Source organism: Panthera tigris, chromosome C1 (genome assembly GCF_018350195.1).
Source record: "Panthera tigris isolate Pti1 chromosome C1, P.tigris_Pti1_mat1.1, whole genome shotgun sequence".
Classification (NCBI taxonomy): domain Eukaryota; kingdom Metazoa; phylum Chordata; class Mammalia; order Carnivora; family Felidae; genus Panthera; species Panthera tigris.
Window position 1 is genome coordinate 103,368,053 of NC_056667.1, and position 27,588 is coordinate 103,395,640.

Sequence of the window (27,588 nt, forward strand, 5' to 3'; positions counted from 1 at the left end):
TTTTTTACATTGTCTCCAACATAGATATCATAGACCAAGCCTGATTTTCAGAAGTCTTAAATCACTCAACCTCAAATCCCCATAGTATTTGTTTATATAATTCATCATCACTGGCTGCCTCAAAGGCCTGTGTCTCCTGTCATTTATGATTAGGGTCAGAGGAAAGGAAGAAAGTAATGTTATGGCTTTTAAAAGTAGACCAGGATATGTTCACTACTTAACCACCTTAATATCAATAACTCTCGATTTTCTTTAGCTGACAGGTGTCTCTGAGACAGAATATGGAGCTTGGTACATTAACCCTGAGTCTTCTGCAATTTCTCCATTCCTACTTCTCTGTTCACTAGGCTGCTGCTCATTCTATAGTATGGTATTGTTCCTGAAAGGTCATCCATCCATGAAGAAAACCACCAGGAGAAATTTCACCTGCCAAAGTGGGTATAGAAGACACAAGCTAAAACAGGCCAAGATAGATAGTACTGTTCTTTGGGGGGAAATAACAGAAATCAAATGACTGTAATGATCCAATTATGGGCATCACCATAAAATTATCAAATCTTTATTCAACAATAAGATGAGGTGAGAGAAGGAAGGGGAGATCTTATTCTCTAGGAGAGAAAGAAGAAACATTAGTCGTCCTGAGCATATATTTACTTCTCTGAAATTGTTGGGGTTCTGAGGGGAAAAAAATTAGTCACCTTATTTGAAATGAAGCCTCTTCAGGACTTTTCTGTTTGAGGCAGGAACTGAACTGCAATGGCCCTGTTTCATGACACAGATTTATTAAATGTCTACTCTTTGCTGTGTGCTGAGTGGGTGGTAAAGATCTAAAACTGACTGAGAAAGAAGACAGACATAATCTCTACCTCCATGGAGCATAATCCACTAGGTGAAATAATTATGATATGTCATGATAAGTAACATGATAAGGGAAGTTCAAGGTGGCACATAGCAGGGGTTATACCTTTGTCTAAGGGTTATACAAGCCTTAGAAACAGAACAAAATGTCTATTATCTTCTCTAAATTCCTATTCAGACTCTATATTGACATCTCAGAAGGCTACCTTCCTATGGTCGATGTAAAAAATCCATCTTTGATGATAACATTCACACTAGTCAAATTTCTTCTTACCCTATAATAACAACCAGTCTCCATCATCATATATCACAGCTCTTTCGTATAATTGTAGAATGCTAGCACTAGAAAGACTTTAGAAATAATCTAACCTATCTCCTTCATCTTATAGATGGGGAAACTGAGGCCCAGATAATTTACCTGACTTGCCTGCTGGCGGCAGGGGGTGGGGGGGGCAGGGGGGATGAGAATTTGGATCTTCTAATTCTTAGATGAATACTATTTACACCATACATAGTCCCTCCACTTTGGCCTCTTAAAGAACACAAACATTGCTTTCTTGAGTAATTTGCCTATGAAAAAGTACTGGGGATAAGGAATATTACTCTGTGTTCTCAAAAAGAGATGGCAGGAAGTTGGACAGATTAGAACATGGGGCAGGTGCTGGTAGTCTGGATATACTAAGGGCGTATTCATAACTGCTCAAATTCAAAGTGGGTGTGAGTTTTTGTAGGCTGAAAGAAAAGCCACTGAGGTTCTTTTGTGGTTAAATGAGCCTCAGATGCTGATCAGAATGATCTGCCCAGAATTGGTTTCAGGTCCTCAAATATGTGATTTCTGACAGAGATTTAATGGCCAAAGTGATGGAGAAAACCACCGCTAGCACCTAAGCATTTCTCCTTGCTACTGCCACCTTGGAACTCTTACCTGGAAGCTCCCAAAGCAACTTCCCCCGGGCAGAGTGACATAGCAGACATAAGGAGGGCTGTTGGAGGGAACCATTTCATAAACCACCAGAGCCCCGTTCTTCAAGTCTGCCCCACGGGACTGCTTCATCTGCCAGAATTCCTGAAGTGCCTCCACCACATTCACTGCAAAAGAGAAGCAGTTAAGTTCAGCAATGAGAACACCTCAAAAGTAGTTCTGTGCTTCCATACAGTATCTGTATCCTATACTGACATGAAGGGTCTGACCTGCCCTAGCTCCTTACCGCTTAAAAGCATTTAAACTTATAAACCTAGACTCTGATTAAAGCATTTGCACAGGAAGACCAGAGGATGCCTGGCCTCCTACACCACCTCTCTAGTTCACATTTTGGTTAGTCCTAACACCAAAGCAGAATAACTTAAATATCGGAGGCAGAGTTTCCAGGTCAGCAGACCATTGTCCCCACCTGATGAAGTGCAAGTAATCATTCCACAATTGGTCAGGTGGCCTAGAGTAATAAACACCAGCACGAGAAGTGCGTTTACTGAATGCTTCCTGTGTGTCATGCACTGCCTTAAGTGCTTTACCTATTTAATCACAAAAACCTTATGAGGCAGGTACTTTTATTATCCCCATTTTACAGATGAGTGAAATGAGACATAGAGAAGTTAAATGACTTGCCCAAGGATATAATAGCGAGAAAGTAGCAGAGCAAGAATTCAAACCCACGCTGTCTTGGTTCCAGAGTCAATGTTCCTAAACCTCATGTGATACTGCCACTCAAGGAAATGTGGTCCTTCTAGCCATTCTCAAACCTGTGCTTCTGGTGAGCAAACCCATAGCCAGATTCCTTTTCCATCTTGGAATTTTATATGATACACACACACACACACACACATACACACACACGTGTGTATGTGTGTGTGTGTGTGTGTGTGTATGTGTGTGTTTGAGCATGAATTTCTCTTCTGAGGATTTCCCTAGGTTTAAGTGGTTTTTGGAGGAACTGTATATTGGGAGACTCTCCTTCACAGGTCTCTTGTGGTCCTTTCCAGCTTGCTGGGTATGCCAAGATTTCAAGGACTTGGCTGCTCTTTACTTGGGCCATTTCTCAGGATTGTGTTTGCAGCAAGAAACCCAAGGGATGAGGTAACGTCTCCCTCTGGGACAAAGAACAAGCCTGCTTACTGCCTATAATGACATGGCAGGTTCCTCCAGCTCAGCATTCTTCTTCTGTAATGTGACCTATGGCCTGTGCAAGCATCCACCTGAGCCCTTCACGTCAGACTTGGGAGGCAAGGGGAACTGATGCAAACAAATCTGATGCTTATGCTACCTGTTGTATTATGAGCAATAAAGTCCTTTGTCTCTGACCCAGAAGTCTCTTGACTTCTGCCACTTCTAGCAAACAGTAGCCAGCTAATGTATTAGGGTAAAATCAAACCCCAGACTCAAGACTGTGTTCCAGAATAGTTCCCCTCATCCCCCCATACTTGGGCAAAATCATTGCACAAATATGTATGGAGTACCTACTCTGTGTTAGACTATGTGCTGGATGCTAGGCTACAATAGTGAACAAAACCATACCTGTTCCTCTTCCTTATGCAGTTTACAACCTAAAGAAGAAGTGAGAGGGGTGCCTGGGTCGCTCAGTCAGTTAAGCATCCAACTCTTGATTTCGGCTCAGGTCACGGTCTCATGATTCATGGGATCCAGCCCCACATCAGGCTCCTGACAGTGTGGAGCCTGATTGGGATCCTCTCTCTGCCCCTCCCCACCTCCCCTGCTTGTGTGCTCGCTTGCACATGCGCATGCTCTCTCTCTTAAAATAAATAAGTAAACTTAAAAAAAAAAACCCGTCCATTAAAAATAATAATAAAACAAAGAGGGAGAGGGGTGCCTGGGTGGCTCAGTCAGTTAAGCGTCTGACTTCGGCTCAGGTCATGATCTCGTGGTTTGTGAGTTCAAGCCCCGTGTCGGGTTCTGTGCTGACAGCTCAGAGCCTGGAGCCTGCTTCGTATTCCGTGTCTCCTCCTCTCTCTGCCCCTCCCATGCTCATTCTCTGTCTCTCTCTGTGTCTCAATAATAAATAAACGTTAAAAAAAAAAAAACCAGGGAGAGAAAGAGATTAACCGGATATCTCAAGCAAATGAAAAATCGCAACTGTGATCAGTGCTATAAAGGAGTCTGGTAGATGGGAAAGGTCATAGGGACTTCTGACCTCATGGAGAAGGCCAAAGAAAGCTACCTAGCCAAGGTGATATTTAAGTGCAGATATGAGTATGAATTCACTAGGCAAAAAGGTAAGAGAAAGAGTTCTGAACAGAAGGAATAACACACACAAAGGGTCTGTAGCAGCAGAGAAGACAGAAAATAAAGGGACCAGTGTGGCTCAAAAAGTGAGAGCAAGGGAAAGGGTCGTGCAAGATAAGATTGCAAAAGGAAGCAGGAACCAGACCAAAGTGGACCTTGCAGGCCACACTAGAGTAATGGCTTTATCTTAACAGCAGTGGGAAGCCACTGAAGGGCTTAAGACAGAAGGAAGGATGAGATCAGTTTTCCTTTGGAAAGAATCACTTTGACTTCAGGGTTCCAGACATTTCAAGTGGCTTTAACAAAAGCCTCATAATAATAAATGATCAAATGCCTTCTTCATTATCTTCCAACATGACCACTCTCTACTCTCAGTTACAAGGACTCATTCATTCTTTTATATTGTGTTAGTTTAGGTCTGCCAAGGAGAAGACACCAAGATGAGATAAACATGCAAGAGATTTATTGGAAAGGAAGTAGGAGAAGGGAGAGGCTTCAGACCCAGATTGAAGGTCTGACACCTATGGAAGGGGGGTGGGAAAGAAGGTCTGGATATGAGAGACGCAGCTGGCAGTGCATTTCCAAGAAAGGTTTGGCCAGGCCAGAGGGAAGTCCCCAAGCCGGAGAAATCCCACATTGTACCAACATGTGCCTCAGTTAGTGCCCCTGCTGGGCTCGGTCGCTGACTGAGGGCAGCCTGCAGGATGTGTGGCCTTGGTGCACATGAGGTGATGGACACAGAGAGGACAGCAGCTTAAGGCTGCCAGTCAGTTATGCCCCTGCAGCAGGAGATATGAATAGCACATTTTCATGGTTGCCACACACACATTAGGCAGAAAGTGTGAGCACTTAATATGTACATAGCTCTCTATTCTAAGTATTAGGGACGCAAAGGTGAATAATACAAATCCCCAGCCAGCGAGGTGTCCCAAACCTAGTGGCCAGTAATAACTGGTATTTCCCTGCTCTGCAACTGAAGCAAGCACTCCCTGCACCAGCCAGAGCTTGAAAGCCGCGCAAGCTCTTTCCTAACACCCTATATTTAACTGACTTTTTAGAATGTTCATTCTTCCATTAAAAGGCAGCATTAAAAGGAAACTCTGTCTTTCCCACCCTTAGTTTTGGCAGGGGCTCTTCAGAGGTCACTGCAGCCCAGAAAGCTTAGCCATCTTTGTTCTTTCCATTGAGATCTTTTCAGCCCCAGTTCCCTCTTTGAGACAATTTAGCACAATGCGTTGGGTGACAGCTCTCCTGACATGCAAACAACAGGGAGAATATTGAAATAAAGAGAAAGGGGAGGAAACCATTGTAAATGGGAAGATCCTATGAAAAAGCATATGTCCATTCTGATATCCAGTTAAATCTCTCTTGGTACACAGTGCAGGACTAGTTTTTAACAATTATTCAAAGCCAAAGGAGATAGGGAGTCTTATGTCAGAAATGGATGAAATGGGAAATTGGGCAGAATTAAACGATCGGGAGAAAAGCAATGAGCTGTGATCTGCATTTGAAATACCTCACAGGCTCTTTGATTTTTAGAGCTGACAGGGACTTCAGAGACCATCTAGTCCAATTCAGGCCACAGAAGGGGAAATGACCTGCTTGAGGTCACACACCTGTGACAGAGCTAGAGACTGAATGTGTAAGACATCCTGATGCCAATTTGGTCCAAGACCCGGTCCATGGTTGAGCCTCATGGGAATTCACAAGCCCCCTAAAACCCACAATGAAGTCATGTGTGTGTGTGTAGAGTATGTGGTGGGGGAGAGGGCGCCCATAGGTTTTATCAGATTTCCAGTGAGGAACCATGCATCTAATGGTTTACATGAGGATGCTTAAAGAACTGTGAGGTGCGAGGGTTAGCAATGACCAAGACGTACACATCTGACACCTACAACTGCTTTTTAGGAGTCACTGGAGGATGCTGGACTAAAAGAGACAAGAAAGACCAAGATAGGTACATTAAAAAAAATTTTTTTTAATATTTATTCATTTTTTGAGAGAGAGAGAGAGAGAGAGAGAGCGCGCGCATGAGTGGGGGAGGGGCAGAGAGAGGGAGACACAGAATCCGAAGCAGGCTCCAGGCTCTGAGCTGTCAGCACAGAGCGTGACATGGGGCTCAAACTCACAAACCCAGGAGATCATGACCTGAGCTGAAGTCGGACGCTCAACCGACTGAGCCACCCAGGCACCCCAATAGTGAGGTATATTTAAGTGTTTGTACCATGATGTTGAACAATAACAAAAAGACTAATTTTGGTTTTGGTCCTTAGGAGATAAAATATTAATGTTGAAATGGGATGAGAGGTACAGATTGTACAACTGTCATACAGTGAAATCATTAAACCAGAGTGAAACCATTAAAACAACACATGAAATTACATTAAAAAAATTTATATCATAAAAATAAATACAATGTTGTGGTGAGAGAGCACGAATAAATAGCTAATGGAGGGGTGCCTGGGTGGCTCATTTGGTTAAGCGATCAACTTCAGCTCAGTCATGATCTCAAGGTTAGTGAGTTTGAGCCCACATCCGGCTCTCTGCTGTCGGTGCCAAGCCCACTTTGGATCATCTGTCTCCCTCTCTTTTTGCCTCTCCTGCACGTGCACGGACACATTCTCTCTCTCTCTCTCTCTCTCTCTCTCTCTCTCTCTCTCTCTCTCTCAAAAATAAATAAACATTTTTTTAATAGCTAATACAATTGAGAGATGAATGAGAAGATTCTCCCTGATCATACAGGATGGCGAGACTAGGCTGGCCCAGCTTAATTCACATTATTTTGAAGATAGGGAAGCTAGTTAACAATATTCCATCTGATGCTTCCTATTTTCAACTTGTAGAACATGCCCCTGAATAGCCGATAGTGCATAAACTCCTTGGAAGGAAGGGATTGCAAGATGACAGTGACTTTAGGAGAGGACTATGGTAGGCTGAAAAATGCCCCCTGCTAAGATGTCCATGCTGTGATCCTTAGAACCTGTGAATGTCACCTCAGGTGGCAAAAACTTTATAGATGTGATTAAGGATCTTGAGATGGGGTGATTAACCCAGATTATCTGGGTGGACCCTAAATGCAATGACAAGGGTCCTTCGGGAAGGAGAACTGATGAAGCACAGAAGAAGAGAGGGCAGTGTGAACACAGAGGCAGACATCAGAGTGATGCTGTCACAAGCCAAGGATGCTGGCAGCCCCCGGAAGCTGGAAGAGGCAAGGTCACAGTTTCTTCCCTAGAGCCTTTGGTGGGGGTAGGGGAGCACAGACCTGCTGACACCTTGATTTTGGTCCACTGACACCGATTTTGGACTTCTCACCTCCAGAACTGTGAGAGAATACATTCCTGTTGTGTTAATCCCCCAGATGTGAAATAATTTGTTAGAACAGCTACAGGAAATCAACACAGGTCTAATCCAACATCCCCCAAATTGGAAATATCCAGCCTTTTAACTCCATAGTCACTTATCAGTGAAAAAGCTGTGGTTCTGAGGAAAAGGAATGACGACCAAACAGAAAATACCACACAAGATTCATTCGTTCAACCTAGTGGAGTAAGTAGCTGGGCAGAACGTCCAATCACGTAACCATACTGTGATATCAAGGGAGAGCAACAATTTCAAAGATACAGGTTTGAAGAGGGCAATCCAGAAGTTACAGAGCAAGGAAAGTGACTTGGTCATTCAGTCTATCATGCCAGTTTTAGAGACTGCCAGCTGTCCACATCAGAAGGGGAGTACATGCCATGAGTAAAAAGGGGCAAAGGCAATAATGGTAATGCTACCAATACCCATCATCTGCAGTTTTCAAAGGGTTTCCAAATGCATAATAATAGCAACCACCATTGAATCCTAACTGCGTGCTATGTGGTTTATGCTCATTACCTCATTTAATCCGCACAAAACTATCAAGGTAAGTGTTATAATACCCATTTTTCAAACAGTGAACAAGCTGGGGCACCTGGCTGGCTCAGTCAGAAGGGCAAGCAATTCTTGATCTTGGGGTTGTTAGTTTGAGCCCCACATTGGGTGTAGAGTTTATTTAAAAAATCAGATCTTGAGGGGCGCCTGGGTGGCTCAGTCTGTTGAGCATCTGACGCTTGATTTTGGCTCAGGTCACGATCTGCTCTCACAGTTAGTGGGTTTGTGTCCCGCATCCTTCCAGCTCTGCACTGACAGTGGGAAGCCTGCTTGGGATTCTCTCTCTCTCTCTCTCTCTCTCTCTCTCTCCCTCTCTCTCTGCCCCTCCCCCGCTTGTGCTCTCTCTCAAAATAAATAAATAAACTTTGATAAAAGAAAAACATTAAAAAAAAAAAAAAGTGAACACGTTAAGGAACAGGCCACAGTGGCAGAACCAGGATTTAGAACCAATGTTTGCCTCACAGCTAACCCTCTTTCTGGTGCACTATCCTGCCTTATTGTACCATTAACCTTCACACATACTCTGTGAAGTGGACTGTGAGCTCCATGAAGATAGGGACTCAGTATCTGTCTTGTTCACCACAGCATCTGGTGGTCAATAAATATTTGTCCAATGAATGGAACAGATGAGGCCTAGGGAGATTAAGCAATTTATCCAAGATCACACAGCCACCGTTTGACAGGGCCAGGTTCTCTGATTCCAAACCCTGTGCACCACAAGCTGATTAAAATCCTACAGCATACTGAGTTATGTGTGTATCTTGGGTGGGGATTGAGGGTGGAGGCGAGGGGAGAGGTATAGGACAGATGGGTGAAATAACAGAAGAGTTTTGTTTTGGTTTTTGTGTTTTTAAAACAAATGCTGTGGTCCCACATGCATGCTGGTAAATCTAAAGACTGTGACTAGAAAAGGTGATCTGGGAGCAGTCGAGAAGAAGGTGAAGGATACGAATTGAAGATGATACAGTAAAGCATTGCTGGATCAGATAATGGCCTGGGCAAAGATCAAGGTGAATTATATTCAGGGGAATAGGGCCAGCCCCCAAATACCGGGCCATCAGTCACAAGGGTATGTGGGTACATACCCTATTTTTTTTTTTTTTGCCTATTAATCGAAGCAGAATAAGTGATTCCATGTGGTGAAGGACTTCTGAGCCAAATCGGCAGAGAGTTGGCTTGCCTAAAGCTGAATTATCTGCCAAACTCTCCCAAAGTACTGGCTGGACACCCAGACTGGAAATGAGAAACTCGGGAATAATGAGGAGTGTGGTGGGAGGTAGGGAGGTTGGAAGAAGGAGTCTGAAGCCTGACTGCTCTTTGTCAGTAAAATCCCCTTGCTTCTTCATCCTGTCTAAGGAAATGAAAAAGTTTTTACAGTACTCTCAGTTTAGATGCCAAACCAGAGGCTTTCCAGGTAACACCAACAAGAAAGAGGGCACACTCCTCTACAATTCTAATAAATGCCTGTAGGTTTCCAAGAAGAAGGGTTCATTTTAGGGTGATTGCCCCTATGCCCAGAGGCAAAGACCTCCCCTTGGTCTCAAAGAGACTGGAAGCAGCAGCAGGACAATAGCTGATGGCAGTTCCATCACGAGGCCCTGTTAAATCTCGGAATTAAACTAGACAAACAACTATCTCCCATCATGATGAATTTCAGAAGCACATGCATTTACATTCCCAGCACCTAGCAGAGTGCCAGCCCCAGGGTAGGAGTTCAAAATGTTGAAGAACTAAAGGAAACTGATGGTAAACGTATCACTAGGCACATAGAGCAAAATGGATCTAAAAATCTGATTTCTTTGGATCTACACTATAGAATCTTTGGATCTACACTGACAGAATCTAAGAATGGGAGAAAATGAGATGTGTTCTTTCAAGGGTATATGAACCAATAAATTTGAGGTAATACTCCCATCGTGTGTCAGGTGCAATATCTCATTTAACCCCCTAATAACCCTTGAGGAAACTGCAGTTTGGTGAGGTTAAGTCACTTCCCCCAAAACATAACTGGCAAGTGACAGAGATTTAGTTTGGGATTTAACCCACACTTGTCTGCCTCTGAAACCCGCGTAAGCTCTTTTCACTACACTTTCATAGGGAGGTGGAAAAAAGGCATTACAGTCTACAAAGAAAGCCCTGCAACCTTTCTTTGCATTATTGTTCAACTAGAAGGTTAGAGATATAGTCACTTTCAGCTGAGGCAGGATTTAACCAAGCAGAAAAAAATGATGTCTCAGAAACTCCAGACCTAAATTCTGTATCCCACACCCCTCACTATATTGTGTTACTTGTTACACTATAAATCTGGAGCTCAAACTCAGGAAATTCTGCACTGATTAAACAAAAACAACAAAGAAAATCCTCACAGTCCCTTTCTCAGAAACCCTAGAAATTAGGCATCTGTAAGATGAAGATTTCTAATGGAAATAGGGTTTCTGCCTGGCTCATTTCCACAGAATTTAACATTGAGAGAGCCAAAGCCTGGGATTTATCCTCAGTTTCTGGGAAAGGGCCAGGAAAACAGAGCCAGACAGACAGAGAGGCCAGAGTTGTGAGGCTCCGTACTTAAAAAGACACCAAAGTGAGGTACTAAGTCACAGGAGGCTGGTATGGGCTCAATGGTATGGTTCCAGATTTAAAAGCACAATTTTAAGTGACTTGTGAAGGCACTACCTAATTCCCCCAGCAATTCTGAAGCTGCACTGGAAATTTCAGGGTGAGGGGTAAGTAAGAAAATTATTCAAAAGTCAAGGTTAAGGAGATAGATGGAGGGGCACCTGGCTGGTTCAGTCATTGGAGCATGTGACTCTTGATCTGGGGGGTGTGAGTTCCAGCTCCATGCTGGGTATAGAGATGACTTAAAAAATAAAAATCTTTAAAAAGAAAGATTAAGTAGGTGGGATAAATTAATGGCGGGGGGGGGGGGGGAGGAATTGCTGAGATCACAGAAGAAATGTTGAGAGGGTGAGAAATGCCTTGGATCTGAGATAAAAGATAGGATCCTACACAATGGGGACGGGTCCTCAAAGGCAAAGAGATGTTAAGGTATTAAGCTACAGGAAGAATTCCATTTCTGAAGGAGAAAAGGTTGGGAAGAAAAGAGGGTTGTTATTTGTAAAAAGGGGTCCGTGGAGAATATAGTAGTACCTCAATAAAGAGGAGGCGGGGAGAGGTGTGTATAAGTGAGAGAGAGAGAGAGAGAGAGAGAGAGAGAGAGAGAGTGTGTGTGTGTGTGTGTGTGTGTGTGTGTGTAGCCCAGAAGGAAACTCCCCAAAAGGAAATGCATGTGAGGGCTCTGCGCCAGGAAAAGCGATCCAGAGGACTATGGGAGCAAGGCTCCTCTACAGAGGGTGTCCCGCAGGAGGCCAGAGCCGCAGACTCACCTCGGCCATAGCCCTGCGTGTGCTTGGCGAAGCTCCTCACCACGGCCTCCACGGCCTCCCGCAGCACGGCGGGGCTGCCGGCGGAGCCCGGGGGCAGCGGCAGCCCCGGGGCCCCGGACAGGAGCAGGGGCGGCGGGGGCGGCGCGGGGGGCGGCGGTGCGGGCGGGGGGCCTGCCGGGGGTGTGGCGGTGGCAGCCGCGGCCCCAGTCACTCCGGGCCGAAGCGCTCGCAGAGTGCCCCTCCCGCTGGTGCCCACTCCGGGCTGCAGCCGCTGTGCTCGCATGGTCTCCATCCCGTCCGCCGGTGGAGCAGCGGCCCCGACCCTGCCAGCCTGGCGAGCTGAAGGTCCCAGCCACCCCCCGCCAGCGAGAGCCCAGGGACTGAGGCGGTGCCGCAGCCCCGCCGTCAGTCAAGCGGGGGCGGGGACGAGCCAGGTCCTCTACGAATCAGCAGAGACTGGGCGGGAGCTGGAGGGCTCCACTCCGCCATAGGCAAATTAGGGAGGAGGGCGGAGGTTCTGAGCAACCAATTGCAAAGAGACAAAGCGATACTCTTTTTAAGGGAGAAGCTTATCCTGGGCGCTTCGTTGGGAATCCTGTGGGGAGTCCTGGAAAGCAAGTCAGACCCCGGGGGCGAGGCTTGGGTGCCGGGAAGGCCCGGATGCCAGGCTGAGGAGAATTGTACGCAGACAGAGTGAGAGGATTCTTAGGGATCGTTTGTCCAACGATTTCATTTCATAGATGTAGATGAGGAAACAAGACTCAGGAGTTACTCCCCACTTCTACTTTTCCAAGATCACATACAACGGGTTGGGGAGCTAAAACAAGGAAGGACATTTAATGAGCATACACTTACTCTACGTCAGACACCACGCAATGTACTTTAAGTGCAGTGTCTTATTTAATCACAATGACTAACTAGAGTTTATTATTTTACAGATAAGGCAACGGACACTCAGAGAGGCTAGATACATTGCCCAAAATTAAAGCTAGGAGATGGCAAAGAGGGATTCAAACATCGGTCTTCTGATTCCCAATACTTTGATCTTTTAGTTATACCACACATCGTTAGGTAATTTTCTGACTTCACCTATTCTAAGTTGGGAGAAACAGTAAGGAAGAGTGGAATGGGCCGCTCCCTTAACCTCCCATTAGAGCGAGGAAGAACTGGAAGATATGCAGAAATCAGAAAACCGAGAAGTCTAAGGGGACAGATTAAGACAATTACCCTTGTTCATGACCTGTCAGGCTGGGTTCCTCTGATTACTCTTACACACACACACACACACACACACACACACACACTACACATCCTTTGTCAGTAGACCATCATGCCATTTTTACCTAGGTGAAGCTATACTTCTCTCCATCCACCCCCCTGCAGTGGCTCAGGATGGGGAAATGAAAGTCAGAAGTAGAAAAAAAAAATGGATGAAACGCACCGGTGAGATGAAAATTAGACCCCCAAGGAATAACTGGGAATAGTCACAAAATAAGAAGCTTGAAAGAGGGGCAGTTAATCTACTGGGATATGTGTGTTGATAGTGGAGGGAAGTACTTTTTGTAAGATATACTTTTGCAGAAATCTTAAGTTAAAGAATTTGAAGATGGACATAGGGGAGACTGGGCAAGTGAAAGTCTGCCAAATGCCTTAAAACCTTCAGGACATGGGACACTATTTCTTCTGCAACCACAGTTGGTCTGTTGGTCTCCTGCAAAGAAGGTGGCTGTAACCTCTAAGTATCCCCTAGATCATTATAGATATGCTTAGCATCACCCTCCATCCCCGTTCCTCATTCCCCACATCCCACACCCTCAGGCAGAAGTGACAAAACAGAGACTTCTGAACACATTTATTTGATATGTCAAGTGGAGAGAGGAGTGATTTAGGGCTACTCCCCACTTCTACCTGTGGGGGTGTTCATAAGCTCAGACGGACAGATTGCAGCGTAGAGCCCATGACCCACTCCCTGGGAAAATGAGACAACCTGTTGATTGGTTAGGGGAGCTAGATGGGAATAAAAGGCAGGAAGTTGAGAAGTAAAGCTGAGAGCAAGAAGGGCAGCAGCAGAACTGAGGCTGGGGATTGCTGCAGGAAACCCCTAAGGAAAGTGAAGAAGATATCCTGAAAAGTGGTTAGGGCTGGAAGCAGGGTGTGAAAGGAGCCAGGCCTGGAGAGAGAAGCAAGACCTACACAAGGGAGTGGGATATTCAGGAAGAGGGCAGAGTGTGCAAAGTCATGAACGAGCTGTGTTGCAGGGCATACATGGAAAGCAGGGGACTGCTTCTGCAGGAGGGCAAACAGATTGGATACTACCCATAAGTAGGGGTTCCCTACTGCTTCTGAACAAATGCAGGTGAGTTTGGGACCCACTTGGGGCCCTAGCACAAGTGGCCCTGTGTGTGCCATTCCTATGGATGGGTACACAAGTAATTCCCATATGCATGTGAAGTGACCAGCACATGAATGCATGTGTCTATATGCCCAGTAAATAGAGTACTTACCCTTCTCTGTGAATAAAAGTACTGTGCTTGTGGACACTTTCTTACCCATGTGTGCGTGCACCGTGCCCGTGAGCACATGCAAGAGACCCCCATGTCCGTGGTGTGTGTGTGAGCTGGTTCTCCCACCTGTCCCATCAAGGTCCTGATCCCCACCCTCCTTGACTCCTCTCACTCGTCTCAGCGCCCTGGCTCCCCTGGCCCGCCTAGACTCTGGAAGCCCCCTAGCAGGCGGATCTGCTCAGTCTGCATCGAGTGGCGCCTCACCAACTTGCGCTTGGTCCTAGGAGAGCCTGGCGCCCCCGCCTGGGGAGGGGCGGGCAGCGAAGGCGCCCGACCTCCGGGTTGGGGGCGAATGTCGGGGATGGGAGGGTGGGGGCTGACGTTGAGCGGAGGCAGGAAACCAGGCCGCGTTTGCGCGATGTGGTCCAGGAGCAACGTCCCCGAGCCCCTCCGCTCCAGCAGCCCGGGACTCCGCCTCCGTCCGCTCAGGGGAGAGACTGCCCCAGGCAGACTCTCCTGGGACTGGCGCGGCGAGGGCGCCGAGCCGGCTGGAGGGAGGGTCAGCGGGGAGGCGCTGTATCGGCGGCGCTCCAGGGACAAACGGCTGCACTCCGGCGAGTCGGGGCAAATATTCCCGGGAGTATCGAGCTCCACCGGCTCCATGCGGCTCAGTTTCTGCCTCAGCCCCGCAGGGGGACCGGACTCCTGAGCTTCTGGCGCAGTGTTTCGGCGAGAGAGAGGACCCCCACCCGTCACTTTCTCCGCCCACGGAGGCGGGTCCTCCGGGCCTTCAGTGCTGTGACGTCTGGAAAGACGGGGTCGACCGGTCAGGGTCAGGCCGTTGAATTCGGCGGTCAGGCGCTCGATCCCCGGCCTCCCTTCCGCGGGCGGGACAGGTTGAGGAGGGGCCACTAGGCCCCAGGGCTCGGAGTTGAGCCTTTTGAGTGGTTTTGGAGGGTGACGGGGTGGTTTGGGGAGCGGCTCAGAAGGGGAGGGGTCATCGGGGGGTTTAGGAAGAGGGAATTCGAATACGTCCCGCTTCTCCTCTTCTTCCTGAGCGCGAGGGGACAGCAACCCCCGTCCTCCTCCTCCTCCTCCTCCACCTCCTCCTCCTCCTCCTCCTGCAGCCTGCAGTTGGATTTCCGAAGGCGAAGTGCAGACCCCCGGGCTAGGAGGAGCGGGAGCCGGGTCCTCCACCCCCGGGGACGGTGGGGAATTGAGATACTGCCGTGTCTTCTTGGTTCCCGAGGGAGAGGTGTCGGTGGTGATGATGATGACCTCCGTGCCCTTGGCCTTACAGGCGTCCAGCAGCGTGGCAAGGGTCTCACGGTCCCCGCGGTCCAGGGCGTGGACAAGCGCCGAGGCTCCCGCGTGATCTCTCACTGAGGGGTCTGCACCGTGGGCAAGGAGCAGCGAAGCCACGGCGGCGCCCCCACCCCCGGCGCAAGCGTGCATGAGCGCGGTGCGCCCCAGGCGGTCTGCGATGTTGGGGTCAGCGCCTTGCTCCAGGAGGTAGCGTACCATGCGTGCCTTGTTCTGGGGGTCGTCGTAACGGGCCCGACAGGCCGCCATTAGCGCAGTCTCACCCTGGGCATCACCCTCATTCACGTAGGCGCCTCCCTCCAGAAGCAAACGGGCCAAGCGTAGCTTACCCTGACCCACGGCCCGAAGAAGAGCGTGGCCCTCGGTGTGCAGCATAGCTGCGGCTGGGGCGAAAGCACCAATGAAGCCGGGACGGGGGCCCGCCGAGGGTGTCTAGGGGCGTGGGGGTGGTGGCTGGCGGAAGCCTGAGGGCTCAGTGGCGAAGCCAATCCCTGCGAGAAAGAGAGAGATCTTATTGACGGATTCAGGCAGGGAAACTGAGGCACCGGTGGAAAGGTACGGCGTGGGGAGATCTCTATGGCACGGCACACAGTCCTTCCTCTAACTCATGCCTTTGAGCCGCCCCCTCCCCCCAGCGCATGCCTGAGGAGGTGGGAAGGGTGCACCCGCATTAAAGGACGAGCGCGCGTGCAAATGCGTACGTGCACGCGCAGGGATACCGCACCCCCACCCTCACCCCACGGCTTATCAGACCTTTCCAGCATCCCCCTTTTCTTATCCGCACTTGGAATACCCCTTCCTAGGATGCTGAACGCCGCCCACCCACACACATGCACCCATACATTCACACACATAATTCCCATTCCTAACCTCTTTTAGGTTGCCACAGCCCCAAAAATTGAGTGGGGGGAGGGAAGCAGCTTGCATTTGGGACCTAAAACGGGTGGGGGGAGAATTGGGGGTTTCTTTTGCCCCTGCTATGTTCCCCATCACTCCTTGCTCTTTCCCTCCCAGGCTGTGCGCCCAAATAGATACCTGAATGTCCGCAGGATCTCCAAGAGGCCAGGACTGAGGCCAGGGCCCTGGGGCAGCCGGGGTGGCGGAACCGGGTTCCCGGGGGCCCACATGGCGTGGGGAGGGGCACCTGGATTCCCTTGGTGTCAGTATCTGCGCCCGGGCACCGGATCCTGGTCCCTCCTCCCGGTGCGCCCCGGGCACGGCGCCGGCTCGGGAGGAGAGAAGCTGGGGGGGGGGGGGGGGGGGCGGAGCTCTGCCTTGCTATTTATAGCCTGGTCTCTGCGGGTGGGGGCGTCGGGCACCAAACCGTTCCCCCACCCATGCACACAAAAATCCTCAAAACCTAGAGGCTCCAATCCTGACTTCTCTTGCTGAGTCGACCTCCCCTCAGCCCCAACAAACCTAAATGTTCCTCAGGAGATTCCTCCGCGATCCAGACTGGGACCATCCCAATTCTTCCTTGAGCAGAGCCCCATTTTCCGCGTTTGATGTGTCTATGCGCGCCTGTACGCCCGATCTGACCTGCTACCCACAGCACATGGCACATTGTGCAGAGAGGTGGAGAGAGGCGATTGGAATCCACAGCCGGAGTCCATACTGCACAGAGAGAAGCAAGAGATCTGGTTGCCTCCTTGTAGTTTACATGTGAGGGGGAGCTGGAGCCAGACAGCGGTACATCCTCACTCCACCTCCTCCTAAACGGAACACACAGCACAGATAAACTTGAACCTCAGTTCCCTGGTACAGACCTCAGATAAGTGTGAGGAGAGTGGATGGATATACGGGGTCATTTTTAGGTACACCAGGGGGCATTCCTAGATGCCTTCCTCCCCACATTCTTGGAAGGGGGAGAGGGAGAGAGAAAAGGGGAAGAGAGAAGAGCGACCCTTGTAACACATCCTTTCTCACTGCATCTCTTTACAATCAATCTTGCTTAGACTGTCATTATTTTTCCATCTTGCCTGAAGGTCTCTGTCCAATGACTCCTGATGTCTTCTCTCTGCCTATCTGTCACAATTGTAACCCGTCTCTCTCTGCTGTCTGTCTCTGCCTCTCCTTGCCACCTGCCCTGTCTCCATGGTTACCATAGCTTCCATCTGCATATTTTAGGAATGAGTTTGTGTCCAGCTGGAAGGCATCAAGGAAGTGGAAGATGAGGGAAAAAAAATCCCAAGGATTTGGAAAACTCACCTGAGATCATTCATACTGGCGACCACCAGACACAAGATACTAAAAATAATGTTCCTGGAGAAGGAGGAAGAGAAATATTGCTGGGAAGCTACCCATTTTTACTAGCCACCATTTACGGGACGCCAACTATGTGCCAGGTACTTCACATATATTATTTCCAATATTCACAACAATGCTATAAGGTAGGAATCTCCTTTTTATCTCCTTGTTATAGGTGAAGAAACTGATACCTAAGTTAAGCAAGTTCTTCAAAGCCTCACAGCTCTGTTTCTGTCCTATTCCAAAGACGGGGCACTTCCCACTGGATCTACAGCCTCCCAAGTCAAGAGGCTTCACTCCCAGGCCCATTTTCTCTGACATCTGGGATAGTCTTCTTGACTAACTCCTAGATTTTATGTCCACTCTGAATTCCTTCCCTGTTTGTGTGTGTGTGTGTGTGTGTGTGTGTGTGTGTGTGTGTGTGAATGAAAATAGGGCTCCTCTCCGCCTCCCTCCCACCAACCATGCCCCCCTTCAGCAAGGGCTAGGAGGAGCTGGAAGGCAATAGAAGATGTAGGAAACACTGGGCTCCTTCCCTGCCTCCCCAACTCTGGTTCTCTAATTCCTAATCCTTCCTTCCCCAAACTTTCCGCTCATCTTCTCACAGACATGGCAGCAACCCACAGGGGGAAAAAATAATAGAAAATAAGTATTCAGTGGTGGTGCTGGAGGGAAGACGTGTAGGACTGGAGGGGAAGGCAGGAGTGATGGAGGGGAGACCCAGCTGTGAAGCCCCAGTCACAAAAAGAGTGATCCCTAAGGAACAACCCTTTCATTTCTCTGTGGGAGCTTTCTCAACAGTGTCCCTCGGTGAGTTCTAAGTGTGAACTCTCGCTAGCCAGGAGTTCCGCCATCTGAGATGAGGTCGGAAATAATCAAGCCCTGGTTGATTCTGCAACCCTCTCTCCGCACCACGCCGGGCTTCCCAAGCCTGGGTTCTGGCTGACTCTCCCCCTCCTTCCTTCTCCTCGGCTTCAAGTGGGCGGATCTCCCTCCTGGTCTTCTCCTAGATTGGCCGGGAGAATTGACCAATGGGAAGCCCTGGGAGGCGGAGCTAGGGCGCCAGAAGCTAGAGGAAGACCTGCAAATTTCAAGTTGGCTGCGACGTGGGCTCCGCGTGGGGGAGGGGCAGCAGGTAAGGCTCCGTCCCGGTAGCGCTGACCTGGTTCTGTCCCACACCTCCGGAACTAGTTCGCCAGGGCCACGCTGCGAGATAGATAGACAACGCATTCTGGCAGCCTGTTGGATCAGCCCCCTCTGGTTTCCTACTCTTCTTTCCCTTTCTCTTCAGGGCTCCCATTGCTGTACCGATTATACAGAGAACTGCAGTTTTCTTTCGTGCATAGGGGAGACAGATTAAAGCACAAAGTGAGAAAGATTCACTCTTGTATCTCTGACTTTTTGTTACGGCATCAGCTTCCCCCGAATATTTTATCATTATTCCCTTGTCTAAGAGTCTGACAAACTCCTGTTATCTATTAAGAATCAGCTGAAATATTGTCTCCTACCTGTAGCTTTCTTGGACCACCTCTTCTTCCTTTTTTTTTTTTTTTTTTTTTCTTCGTAATTAATTGTTCCCCAGTCTGAAGGTAACGTTTTATGCGTACCTCTATTAGAGCACTTAGTGTGTGGTCTCTAATATTTCTCTGTTCTTCTGAGAATATAAGGTTTTGTAGGCAGGTTCTTGTACTCAATACAAAGTGCCCAATAAAGGTTACTTGAATGGAATTGATTGCGAAGGCCGACTTTAAACTCCTAGCATAATTAGGGAACAATTAATAAAAGATGAAATAAAATACAATACAGTATCTAATTAAGATCTCTTAAGTTAGTGGTTTGTAATGCAATTGCTCCCACAGTCCAGAGAAGGGAGAAAGCTAGGAGGACTGGGATGGTGAAGGGAGGCTTGATGAATCACCAGGTCTCAAGTTTGGAAGAGCCCTCAGAAGTCATGTATTCATTCATCCATCCATTCATTCATTCATTCAACAAATATTTATTGAGCATCTACTATATGCCAGACACAATGCTAGACAATGGGGATCATAGTGAATCCTCTACTTTAGACATGCGTCCTTCCTCTGATAAACCATATTTAGTAAATTGTTACCCATCTTCTACTTAAACATCACTCGTAAGAACACTCCCTAGCTCACTTTGCAGGTCATCCCATTTTTGGATATTTGTTCTTCAGTTAATATCCAACAAATATTCTAAACAAATATGTAGCTCAACGAAATGCCTTCCTCACCTCCATTGTAAAAGAAGGAGCACTGTCCTGGTGGTAGCATTCTTAAAAATAAAGAAAAACCATCCCCTTTGGTTTCTTTCTTTCTTTTTTTTTAATGTTTATTTATTTTTGAGAGAGACAGAGAGAAAGACAGAGTACGAGCAGAGAGGGACAGAGAGAGCAGGAGACACAGAATCTGAAGCAGGCTCCAGGCTCTGACCTATCAGCACAGAGCCTGACATAGGGCTCAAACTCAACGGACTGTGAGATCATGACCTGAGCCAAAGTCAGTCCCTTAACTGACTGAGCCACCCAGGTACCCTCCCTTTGGTTTCTGATTTAAAAAGTAATATACATTTATTCTAAAAAATTGGGAAACACATAAAGGTGTAGATGAAAATGTCTATTATTTCATGACCATGATCTAGGGATAACCATTATTATAATATTATTATTATCAATTTCTTTTCTGCACGTATACATGTGTGTGTTACATAAATCAGGCTATACCACAAATATAATTTTTATCCTGTTTCCCTCCACTGTACATAGTGAACATTTTTTTTGCCTTTAAGTATTATTTGAAGTCATTTTTCTTTCTACATGATAGCCGAAAATGGATATTTGATTTTTTTTTAACCATTCATTTTTTTGTTGAGCCATTTAAGTTATTTCAGAAGTTTTGCTACCATGGATGGCTCTTTGATGACCAGACATGTTTACATGTCTGACTATATATATGAGGACATCTTTAAGGGTACATTTTTTAAAGTAGGATTACTGGATTAAGGATATGAACATTTAAAAGGCTGTTGCTCCCCTGAAATACTGCGTATAAAGACAATCCTTCCAATGAGGTATGAGAGTGTCCCATCTCAAAAAAACTGTGGCAACCTGATTATTCTTTAAGTGTTTGTCAATTTGGTAGGTGAAGAATGGTTTTGTCGATCATTATTTTATCAATTGCCTATTCATGTCCTTTGCACATTTATTCTATTGGTATGATTTTTTTCATTTGCATGTCCATGAGTTCTTATATAATAAGAGTATTAACTCCTTGTTTTATTTGTCACAAATATAGGAAACCCTAAATATTAGAGTGCCCTAGGCCTCAATCTCTGGATCTCTTCTTTTCTCTGTTCACATCCACTCCTTTAGGGATCCCACCCAGTCTCATGGCTTGAAATATTTGTATACTGACAACTCCACCAATTTAAACTCCATTGGTATAGCAGTTTTTGTTTGTTTTGCTCACTGCTATGTCCCTAGCACTTGGAACAGTGCTTGGCATATAACAAGCACTCAGTAGATATTTGTTGAATGAATTAAGATGGTATTATTATTATTATTATTATTATTCCCATTTTACAGATGAGGAAACAGGTTTAGAGATATTAAATAAATTGCTGTAGGTTGTATAGCTAGGAAATGGCAGAACTGGAATTCAAATCCATGTTCTTAACCACTACACATACTGCCTTTCTTAAATTTGATGTCATGGTTTTTCTGTATTTTGTTGAAATCTGCTTCTTAGTAACTTCTACCACAATACAGTTAGGCATAAATGGGAATGAGTGTCATGTATATGAGATGTTGTTGTTTGGGGGAAGGAGAGTGCACAGGTGAACTCTAGGGAGGGTTGACGATAAGAAAAAGCAATTTGGGACCAGATTATGGAAGACCCTAAATATCCTCAAGAATTTAGATTCAATCACAATCTTAAAGAGAAGAAACTCATGGTATATTCCTGACCTGAGGGGGTTGAGATGGATGGTTCAGTTTCCCAACCAACCACCAGTTTATTGCCTCAAGGAAATAAAGTTTTTTCTTTTTTTCCTCTCTCTCTTTTTTTTTTCTTTTAACCCCACATCCTTGGAGGCCACTTGGTTATATGTGGAAATGGAATTCAATGTGTCTAACCTCAAAGCTCACAGCTTTTTCTTGACTCCTTACTGCTTTGCAATAAAAACAGCTCCTGTCCCCACTGCCAGAACTGGGTCTGTCAAGTGGAATTATACCTAAACCAGCTGGTTAGTGTCCTTTCCCCTGAAAGGGCCTGAAGACATGCTTACAAATTCTTACTTCTTCTCTAGTGTCCATGAGACATCTTTTCTCTCCTAATAAGTCCTTTCAATCAGATCACAATTTAACCTATTAGCTAACTTCTTATTTTTTCCTCACATTTTTTGTTGGACCTAAAACTTTCCAAATTCCTCAGACACACATTTTTTCACCCTCTCCTTCCTGCTACGTATTGTTAATCTCACCTACTACTCTGTTGGTATATTTTAAAATTTTTTAATGATTATTTTTCTCTTATTACAAAAGAAATACCTTTCAGTATAGAAAACAAACGTTAAAATACACATAACCCCTCAAAAAGCAAACACCCATCACCTCAAATTAACCAATATTAATTTTCAGCGTATAGCCTTCAAAAACAACTTTTTTTTTCATCATACATGAAGAAAGTATGTATGTGTGTGTTTGACAAAATAGATTTCTTTATACACATTTCTAAATCTTTTTTTCACCAGCTAATCTTTTGTTGAGTGCATTTTGTTTAACTATATATTTCTTGTTTAGAGTGTTTTTTGGATATTAATTGAAGAACAAATATTATTAATTGAAGACTTGCAAAGTGAGCCAGGGATTCCTCTTACTAAAGATGTTTAAATAGAAACTAGATAACAATTTACTAAATATGGTTTATCCGAGGAAGGATGCATGTCTAGAGTAGAAGATTCACTATGATCACCATTGTCCAGCATTGTGTCTGGCATATAGTAAATGCTCAATAAAAATTTGTTGAATGAATGAATACATGATTTCTGAGGGCTCTTCCTAACTTGAGATCTTGTGATTCATCAAGCCTCCCCTCATTATCCCAGTCCCCCTAGATTTCTCCCTTATCCCATCATATTAAGGGCACATACTAGCAGTGTAATTTAATATTGTTGATGTTGAACTTGGTCACCTGACTGAAGTAGTGTTTGTCCACTTTCTCCACTGTAGAGTTATACCGCTCCCCACCTTTCCAAAGCTGAATTGGACAAAATTCCCTATATATAGTCCACCCTTAAGAAGTGGGAAGTTCTACTCCCCCTCTTCAGGGTGGAATCTACATAATTTATTTGGAATTCTACACAAGAGGTTTGTCTTTTCTCCCCCATGTATTAACTTATTTAATCATTTCTTTCTATCAGTGTGGACTCATGATATTTATTTTATACTTTGGGGTTATAACTTAATACTACTTTATTGCTCAAATTCTTCTTTGGCCATTGGGATCTCTTCCAGTAGACTCTTATGCCCCTTTGACATAGCCTGCCAATGTCTGTATTTTGTTGTTTTGAGTGCTTCTTTACTTCCTGGCACTAGAAGATGGTTCAGGCTCGCCTTGGGTATTTCCTGCCTCAGCCCTTAGAATCAGCCATTTCTCCAAGAAGCCCTGGGTCTTTTTTTGTTGGAAAATGGTCTTAGAAACCAAGATCTGGGTGCTAGGTGTGCTCTTTGTCACTGGGATATCATTTCTTACAAATTTCATTTTCATTTGGTAACTTTACCCCCCATCCTACCTTCCTCTGACTGGTCCCTTAAGATTGATGACAACAGGCAGAGTTCTGCTACTTCTAGTAACAGAAGGAACTTTCGATTCATCAGAGTTTATCACTGTGGGGTGGGCTGCCTTGGGGGAGAACAGACACGCTCTCTTTAAGAAAATGCCACTGTGGGTGCCTGGGTGGCTCAGTCAGTTAAGCATCCGACTTCGGTTTGGGTGTCATGATCTCCCGGTTTGTGAGTTTGAGCCCCTCATCAGGCTCAGAACCTGGAGCCTGCTTCAGATTCTATGTCTCCCTCTCTCTCTGTCCCTCCCCCACTTGCACTCTGTGTCTTGCTCTCTCTCAAAAATAAATAAACATTAAAAAAAATTAAAAAAAAAAAAAGAAAATGCCACTGAAGTGAAATGATTAACAACTTACAAAGTGGAGTACTGGGTTGGGAGAGCTTTTGGACTAGATACCTCTACTGGTCCTTCCAACTCTAAGATTCTAAGTGCTCCTAAGTGGTATTACAAAAAAATAAATTGATTGTAATGGTTCTCCCACCTCCCACCACTGACCGTGAGACTGATGACTTATCCTTATCCCCCATAGTAGATGCTTAATACATATTTTGCTGAAATTCACTGCATTGGATTGAATTGGGGCCTGGTTGGGTGTGGAAAGCCAGGGAGAGAAAGAATTCAAAGATTAGATGGTGATATGCAGATGGTGACAAATATCAAATTACCTTAGGGATGGAGGGAAGTTTTATCCAGAGGTCTAATCACTTTCCCTTTTGTGCTAGAGTTACACTACTTTGCAGTTATCTGTCCTGTTGGGACTATGTCTCATCCATGTCTGTATTTCCAGAAATACGCTGCCTGGTACAATGCCTTTCCTATCAACATTTGTTGAATTACACTGGTTTTTGGGGGCCCTAGGGGAAAAGACTGAGTGTCTTGCACCTCCCTGGCTGCCTATCATTCTACCATACTTTTCTCTTTGTTTTTGTCTTTATCAGGTTTTTCTCACTGGATCTCTGAATACCCAGGCCCCCTCCACCATGGCCAGTCGGGGTGGGGGCCGGGGTCGTGGCCGGGGCCAGCTGACCTTCAACATGGAGGCTGTGGGCATTGGGAAGGGGGATGCTCTTCCCCCACCCACCCTGCAGCCTTCTCCACTCTTCCCTGTGAGTATCTGCCCCCCTTCCTGAGACTCCCGTGTGCCCCTGGCTGACTATATATGATCCAGGATTCCTTGTGGGCCATCATAAAACTCATCTTGCCCCTTTCTGTCTCTGTGCTTCCAACTCACATGGGATTTTCCCAGGCAAGCTAGTTTCTCATACTCTCAGCTCCCCAGCTTTCAAAATACTGTATTGTTCCCCACATTTTTCTTGGCCCTCTGTTCAGTGGGAGCATTGGATTGAACTGGGGGGGGGGGGGAGAGAGACCCTTCTAGATTTTTTCTCTAGTGTTTTTTCCCTGAACTGACCACTGCCCCTTCTTCCTTAGCCCTTGGAGTTCCGCCCAGTGCCTCTGCCCTCAGGAGAGGAAGGGGAATATGTTCTGGCACTGAAGCAGGAGCTACGAGGGGCCATGAGGCAGCTCCCCTACTTCATCCGGCCAGCTGTCCCCAAGAGAGGTCAGTTAGAATGCTAGCATCGTGTTCTGAGTGCCTTTCATGAGCAGTGCCCTGTACACAGCACTCTGCGGGCCAGAGAGGCCAGAAGCAGCACAGGAAGCTCGCTGTCTAACTGGGGAGATCATAACAATTACCCCTGCATTTGAAATGCATTATCCATGGTTTGTTCTGAGTCTCACACACAGGTCTCTGAGAAGCCCTCCTAAGCTTAACAGGATTACAAAGAGGTCAGGGAGACCAGGAGGGACTGGAGAAGGGGAGTCACTGGGAGGCTTGGGATACTGGATATTTACCAACAGGTGTGGAAGTGCAGTGTTGGAGTATATTGACAAACAGTGCTTTCTGATTAAAGCCTTAGGAGCTGAAGCTCAGAGGCATGAAAGGCCTGCCTGGTAGCCCCATTAACAAGGAGTAAAGGGAAGACTGAAACCCTAGTCTCTTGCTCTCTAGTGTACTTCTACCGTATCACACTACCTCTCAATATAGCCATGCCTTTGGGTTAAGGGAGATAACAAAACATTGTAATTTGGGGTGGCAAAGGGACAACATGGATGAGTGTTGAAGGTCCTTGTTAAAGCTGATCCCCTGGGCTCTGAGCTTGGGGAACAGACAGTGCCTGAGTATTGAGAGGGCTGGGTCCTCAGAAACAACCCTGTTCTAGGGCTCTGAAAGGATAAAACTTTGACCCTTGGCCTCTGACCCCTCAGATGTGGAGCGTTACTCAGACAAATATCAGATGTCAGGGCCGATTGACAATGCCATCGATTGGAACCCTGGTAGGTGATGGGCCCTTTCGTTGCCTGCCCTTTCTTAAAATCCTTGAGATGCCACAAGCCACCAGCCCATCCACCTTTCTCTGTCCCCTCCTCCCCTCTATACATTATTTACACACGGGAGCCCTAGATGTCCTCCCAAACACTCTCAGACTCTACCTGAAAACCTATCAAATAGCCCCCGTTTCCCTGGAGGCACACAAGCCACAGTTTTGTTCCAAGTAACTTTGACCCAATCCCTTCCTTCCTCACCATTATCCTGACTCTTACTTCTCCTTTAAAACTGGTTATTCACAGGAGACCCCAGGCAGGGTCTTACTGACTTTTATGTTCCCACTGTTCCCAGATTGGCGACGTTTACCCCGTGAGTTAAAGATCCGAGTAAGGAAGCTACAAAAGGAACGTGAGTATATCTGGGAAAAGGAGGCAGAAGAGAGATTTCCTTCACCAGCTGGAGGGCCAAGGCTGTTGGTGGTCTTGCCTGCCGTCCCAGTTCCTGCCCATGCCACCCAGTATGGTAGCTGGGTGCCATGTGGCCACATGAGGGCAGCAGAGTGACATGGTCTCTGCAAGAGGGTGGGGTGGACCGCTAACAAGGAAGTTTGCTCTCAGATGATTCACCTTTTGATTCCCTGACCAGGGACCCCCATCCTAATCCCCAAGAGGCCCCCCAAGAACACAGAAGATAAGGAAGAAACAATACAGAAACTGGAGGTGAGGAGGAAATGTGCATAGAGACCACCTGGGTCCCAGCCCCATTCCCTGTCCTTTGGCCCATCTGTGCCTCATTCTTTCCCTTCTCTGAGCTGAGTCCGAGTTTCTCCTTCTGTTCATCTTTACATCAGACCCTGGAGAAGAAGGAGGAGGAAGTGACTTCAGAGGAAGATGAAGAGAAAGAAGAAGAAGAAGAGAAGGAAGAGGAAGAAGAAGAGGAGTACGACGAAGAAGAACATGAAGAGGTGAGAGGGCTCTCCTTCCACCCTCAGTTCCCCTCTCTTTCTCATAAGCTCTGGGAGTCTCAGTTCCATCCACCAGGGTTGTTCTCCAGAGGGTTGGAGAGCCAAAGGAGATGTCCCCCCAGAGGAGAGCGCCCTCCACTTCATGTGCCCCCAGGCTCTTCTCAAGAGCAAGTGGCAGCCCCAAGGGACTTCCCAGGCCTGGAATGGTTTAAGGGTAGGAGGAGGGGGGCGGCTGCTGATACACCGGGAGGAAGGAGAATGCTGAAAACGTGCCTACTTTGATTTCTTTTTGTTCTGTTTCAGGAAACTGATTACATCATGTCATATTTTGACAATGGAGAGGACTTTGGGGGTGACAGTGATGACAATATGGATGAGGCTATATACTGAAGAAGGACCCTGAACAATATCTCAGACCTTCACATCGTTCTTGATTGAAGATACAGAAGTAACTGTCGCTATTACTTGGTTTTGTGGACAAGCGAATCATTTGCTTAGAGTCCAGATAAACTGGCCCTGGAGATAGGAATGGAGAATGATGACAGATAGTTCTCTTTTCCACCCTTCCCCTCCTTCTACCCTTGTGTCACCTCTGATAGCTTGGGGGGAAAGGGCAAAGGACCAATGTCTTAATTGTACGAAAGAAGGAAGGGTCAGAGAAGAACTGGGCTTTTAGAGCTGAGACAGCTGTACACATGCCACTCCCCGCACTTTTTTGTAGTGGAAGATAATTGGGGGTGCATGCAGTTAGGAGGAGTAAGGCCAGTTTTATATTTTTAAATAAAATGTTTTTAGCTGTCTGTCTGTCTGTCTGTCTGTCCAGGGTGAGGCCTGATGGGAGAAGCCTGGTGGAAAGAAGGGAATGGCCTAGTTGGGGCATTTTTCCCTTGCCTGTCAGAGTCCAGTGTGACACACTGGCATTGCAGCCTTCCTGTCCTTTACCCCTTCCGTCCCACTCCCATGGCGGGA

The 27,588-nt window shown here is 46.7% G+C and overlaps 3 protein-coding genes and 1 long non-coding RNA gene across 8 annotated transcripts in view; 2 read left to right on the plus strand and 2 right to left on the minus strand.

Annotated features, from left to right (window-relative positions):
* LOC102969203 overlaps positions 1-3,118 on the plus strand; it is a 22,573-nt gene extending 19,455 nt beyond the window's left edge. Inside the window, exons 7-8 of one of the 2 annotated variants that reach the window (XR_006220541.1) lie at positions 348-434; positions 2,839-3,118. This is a non-coding gene — a long non-coding RNA (uncharacterized LOC102969203). The remainder of the gene's footprint in view (positions 1-347; positions 435-2,838) is intronic. The other variant, XR_006220544.1, reaches the window with a different exon arrangement.
* Positions 1-11,761, minus strand: part of LIX1L (limb and CNS expressed 1 like) — an 18,979-nt gene extending 7,218 nt beyond the window's left edge. Inside the window, exons 1-2 of the mRNA XM_007092583.3 lie at positions 11,395-11,761; positions 1,784-1,947 (exon numbers count right to left, since the gene is read on the minus strand). Coding sequence (XP_007092645.2) covers positions 1,784-1,947; positions 11,395-11,686 — 456 coding nt within the window. The 5' untranslated portion in view covers positions 11,687-11,761. The remainder of the gene's footprint in view (positions 1-1,783; positions 1,948-11,394) is intronic.
* A 2,314-nt stretch (positions 11,762-14,075) lies between these two features.
* On the minus strand, positions 14,076-15,596 carry ANKRD34A (ankyrin repeat domain 34A). Its single transcript, XM_042993965.1, has one exon. The coding sequence runs from the start codon at positions 15,594-15,596 to the stop codon at positions 14,076-14,078; it is 1,521 nt and encodes a 506-aa protein (XP_042849899.1).
* Positions 15,330-27,419, plus strand: POLR3GL (RNA polymerase III subunit GL). 4 transcript variants are annotated; one of them, XM_042993966.1, is made up of 10 exons: positions 15,330-15,410; positions 17,349-17,566; positions 18,448-18,603; positions 24,265-24,432; positions 24,758-24,887; positions 25,595-25,663; positions 26,007-26,063; positions 26,301-26,374; positions 26,506-26,619; positions 26,923-27,419. In XM_042993966.1, exons 2-10 carry the CDS (start codon positions 17,558-17,560, stop codon positions 27,007-27,009), a joined length of 864 nt encoding a protein of 287 aa, XP_042849900.1. In that variant the 5' UTR covers positions 15,330-15,410; positions 17,349-17,557; the 3' UTR covers positions 27,010-27,419. The 4 variants fall into 4 exon arrangements, with proteins under 4 accessions (XP_042849900.1, XP_015397722.1, XP_042849901.1 ...); XM_015542236.2 differs by having other exon boundaries at positions 18,479-18,603; XM_042993967.1 differs by lacking the exon at positions 25,595-25,663.
* Positions 27,420-27,588: the final 169 nt, after the last annotated feature.

What these genes read in the sequence shown, in the direction of transcription:
- POLR3GL (XM_042993966.1), top strand. An exon ending in AGCCTTCTCCACTCTTCCCT is followed by an intron (nt 24,433 to 24,757) that starts GTGAGTATCTGC and finishes CTTCTTCCTTAG; the next exon opens with CCCTTGGAGTTCCGCCCAGT. An exon ending in TGCCATCGATTGGAACCCTG is followed by an intron (nt 25,664 to 26,006) that starts GTAGGTGATGGG and finishes CACTGTTCCCAG; the next exon opens with ATTGGCGACGTTTACCCCGT.
- ANKRD34A (XM_042993965.1), bottom strand. Translation starts at nt 15,596, where the DNA reads ATGCTGCACACCGAGGGCCACGCTCTTCTTCGGGCCGTGGGTCAGGGT.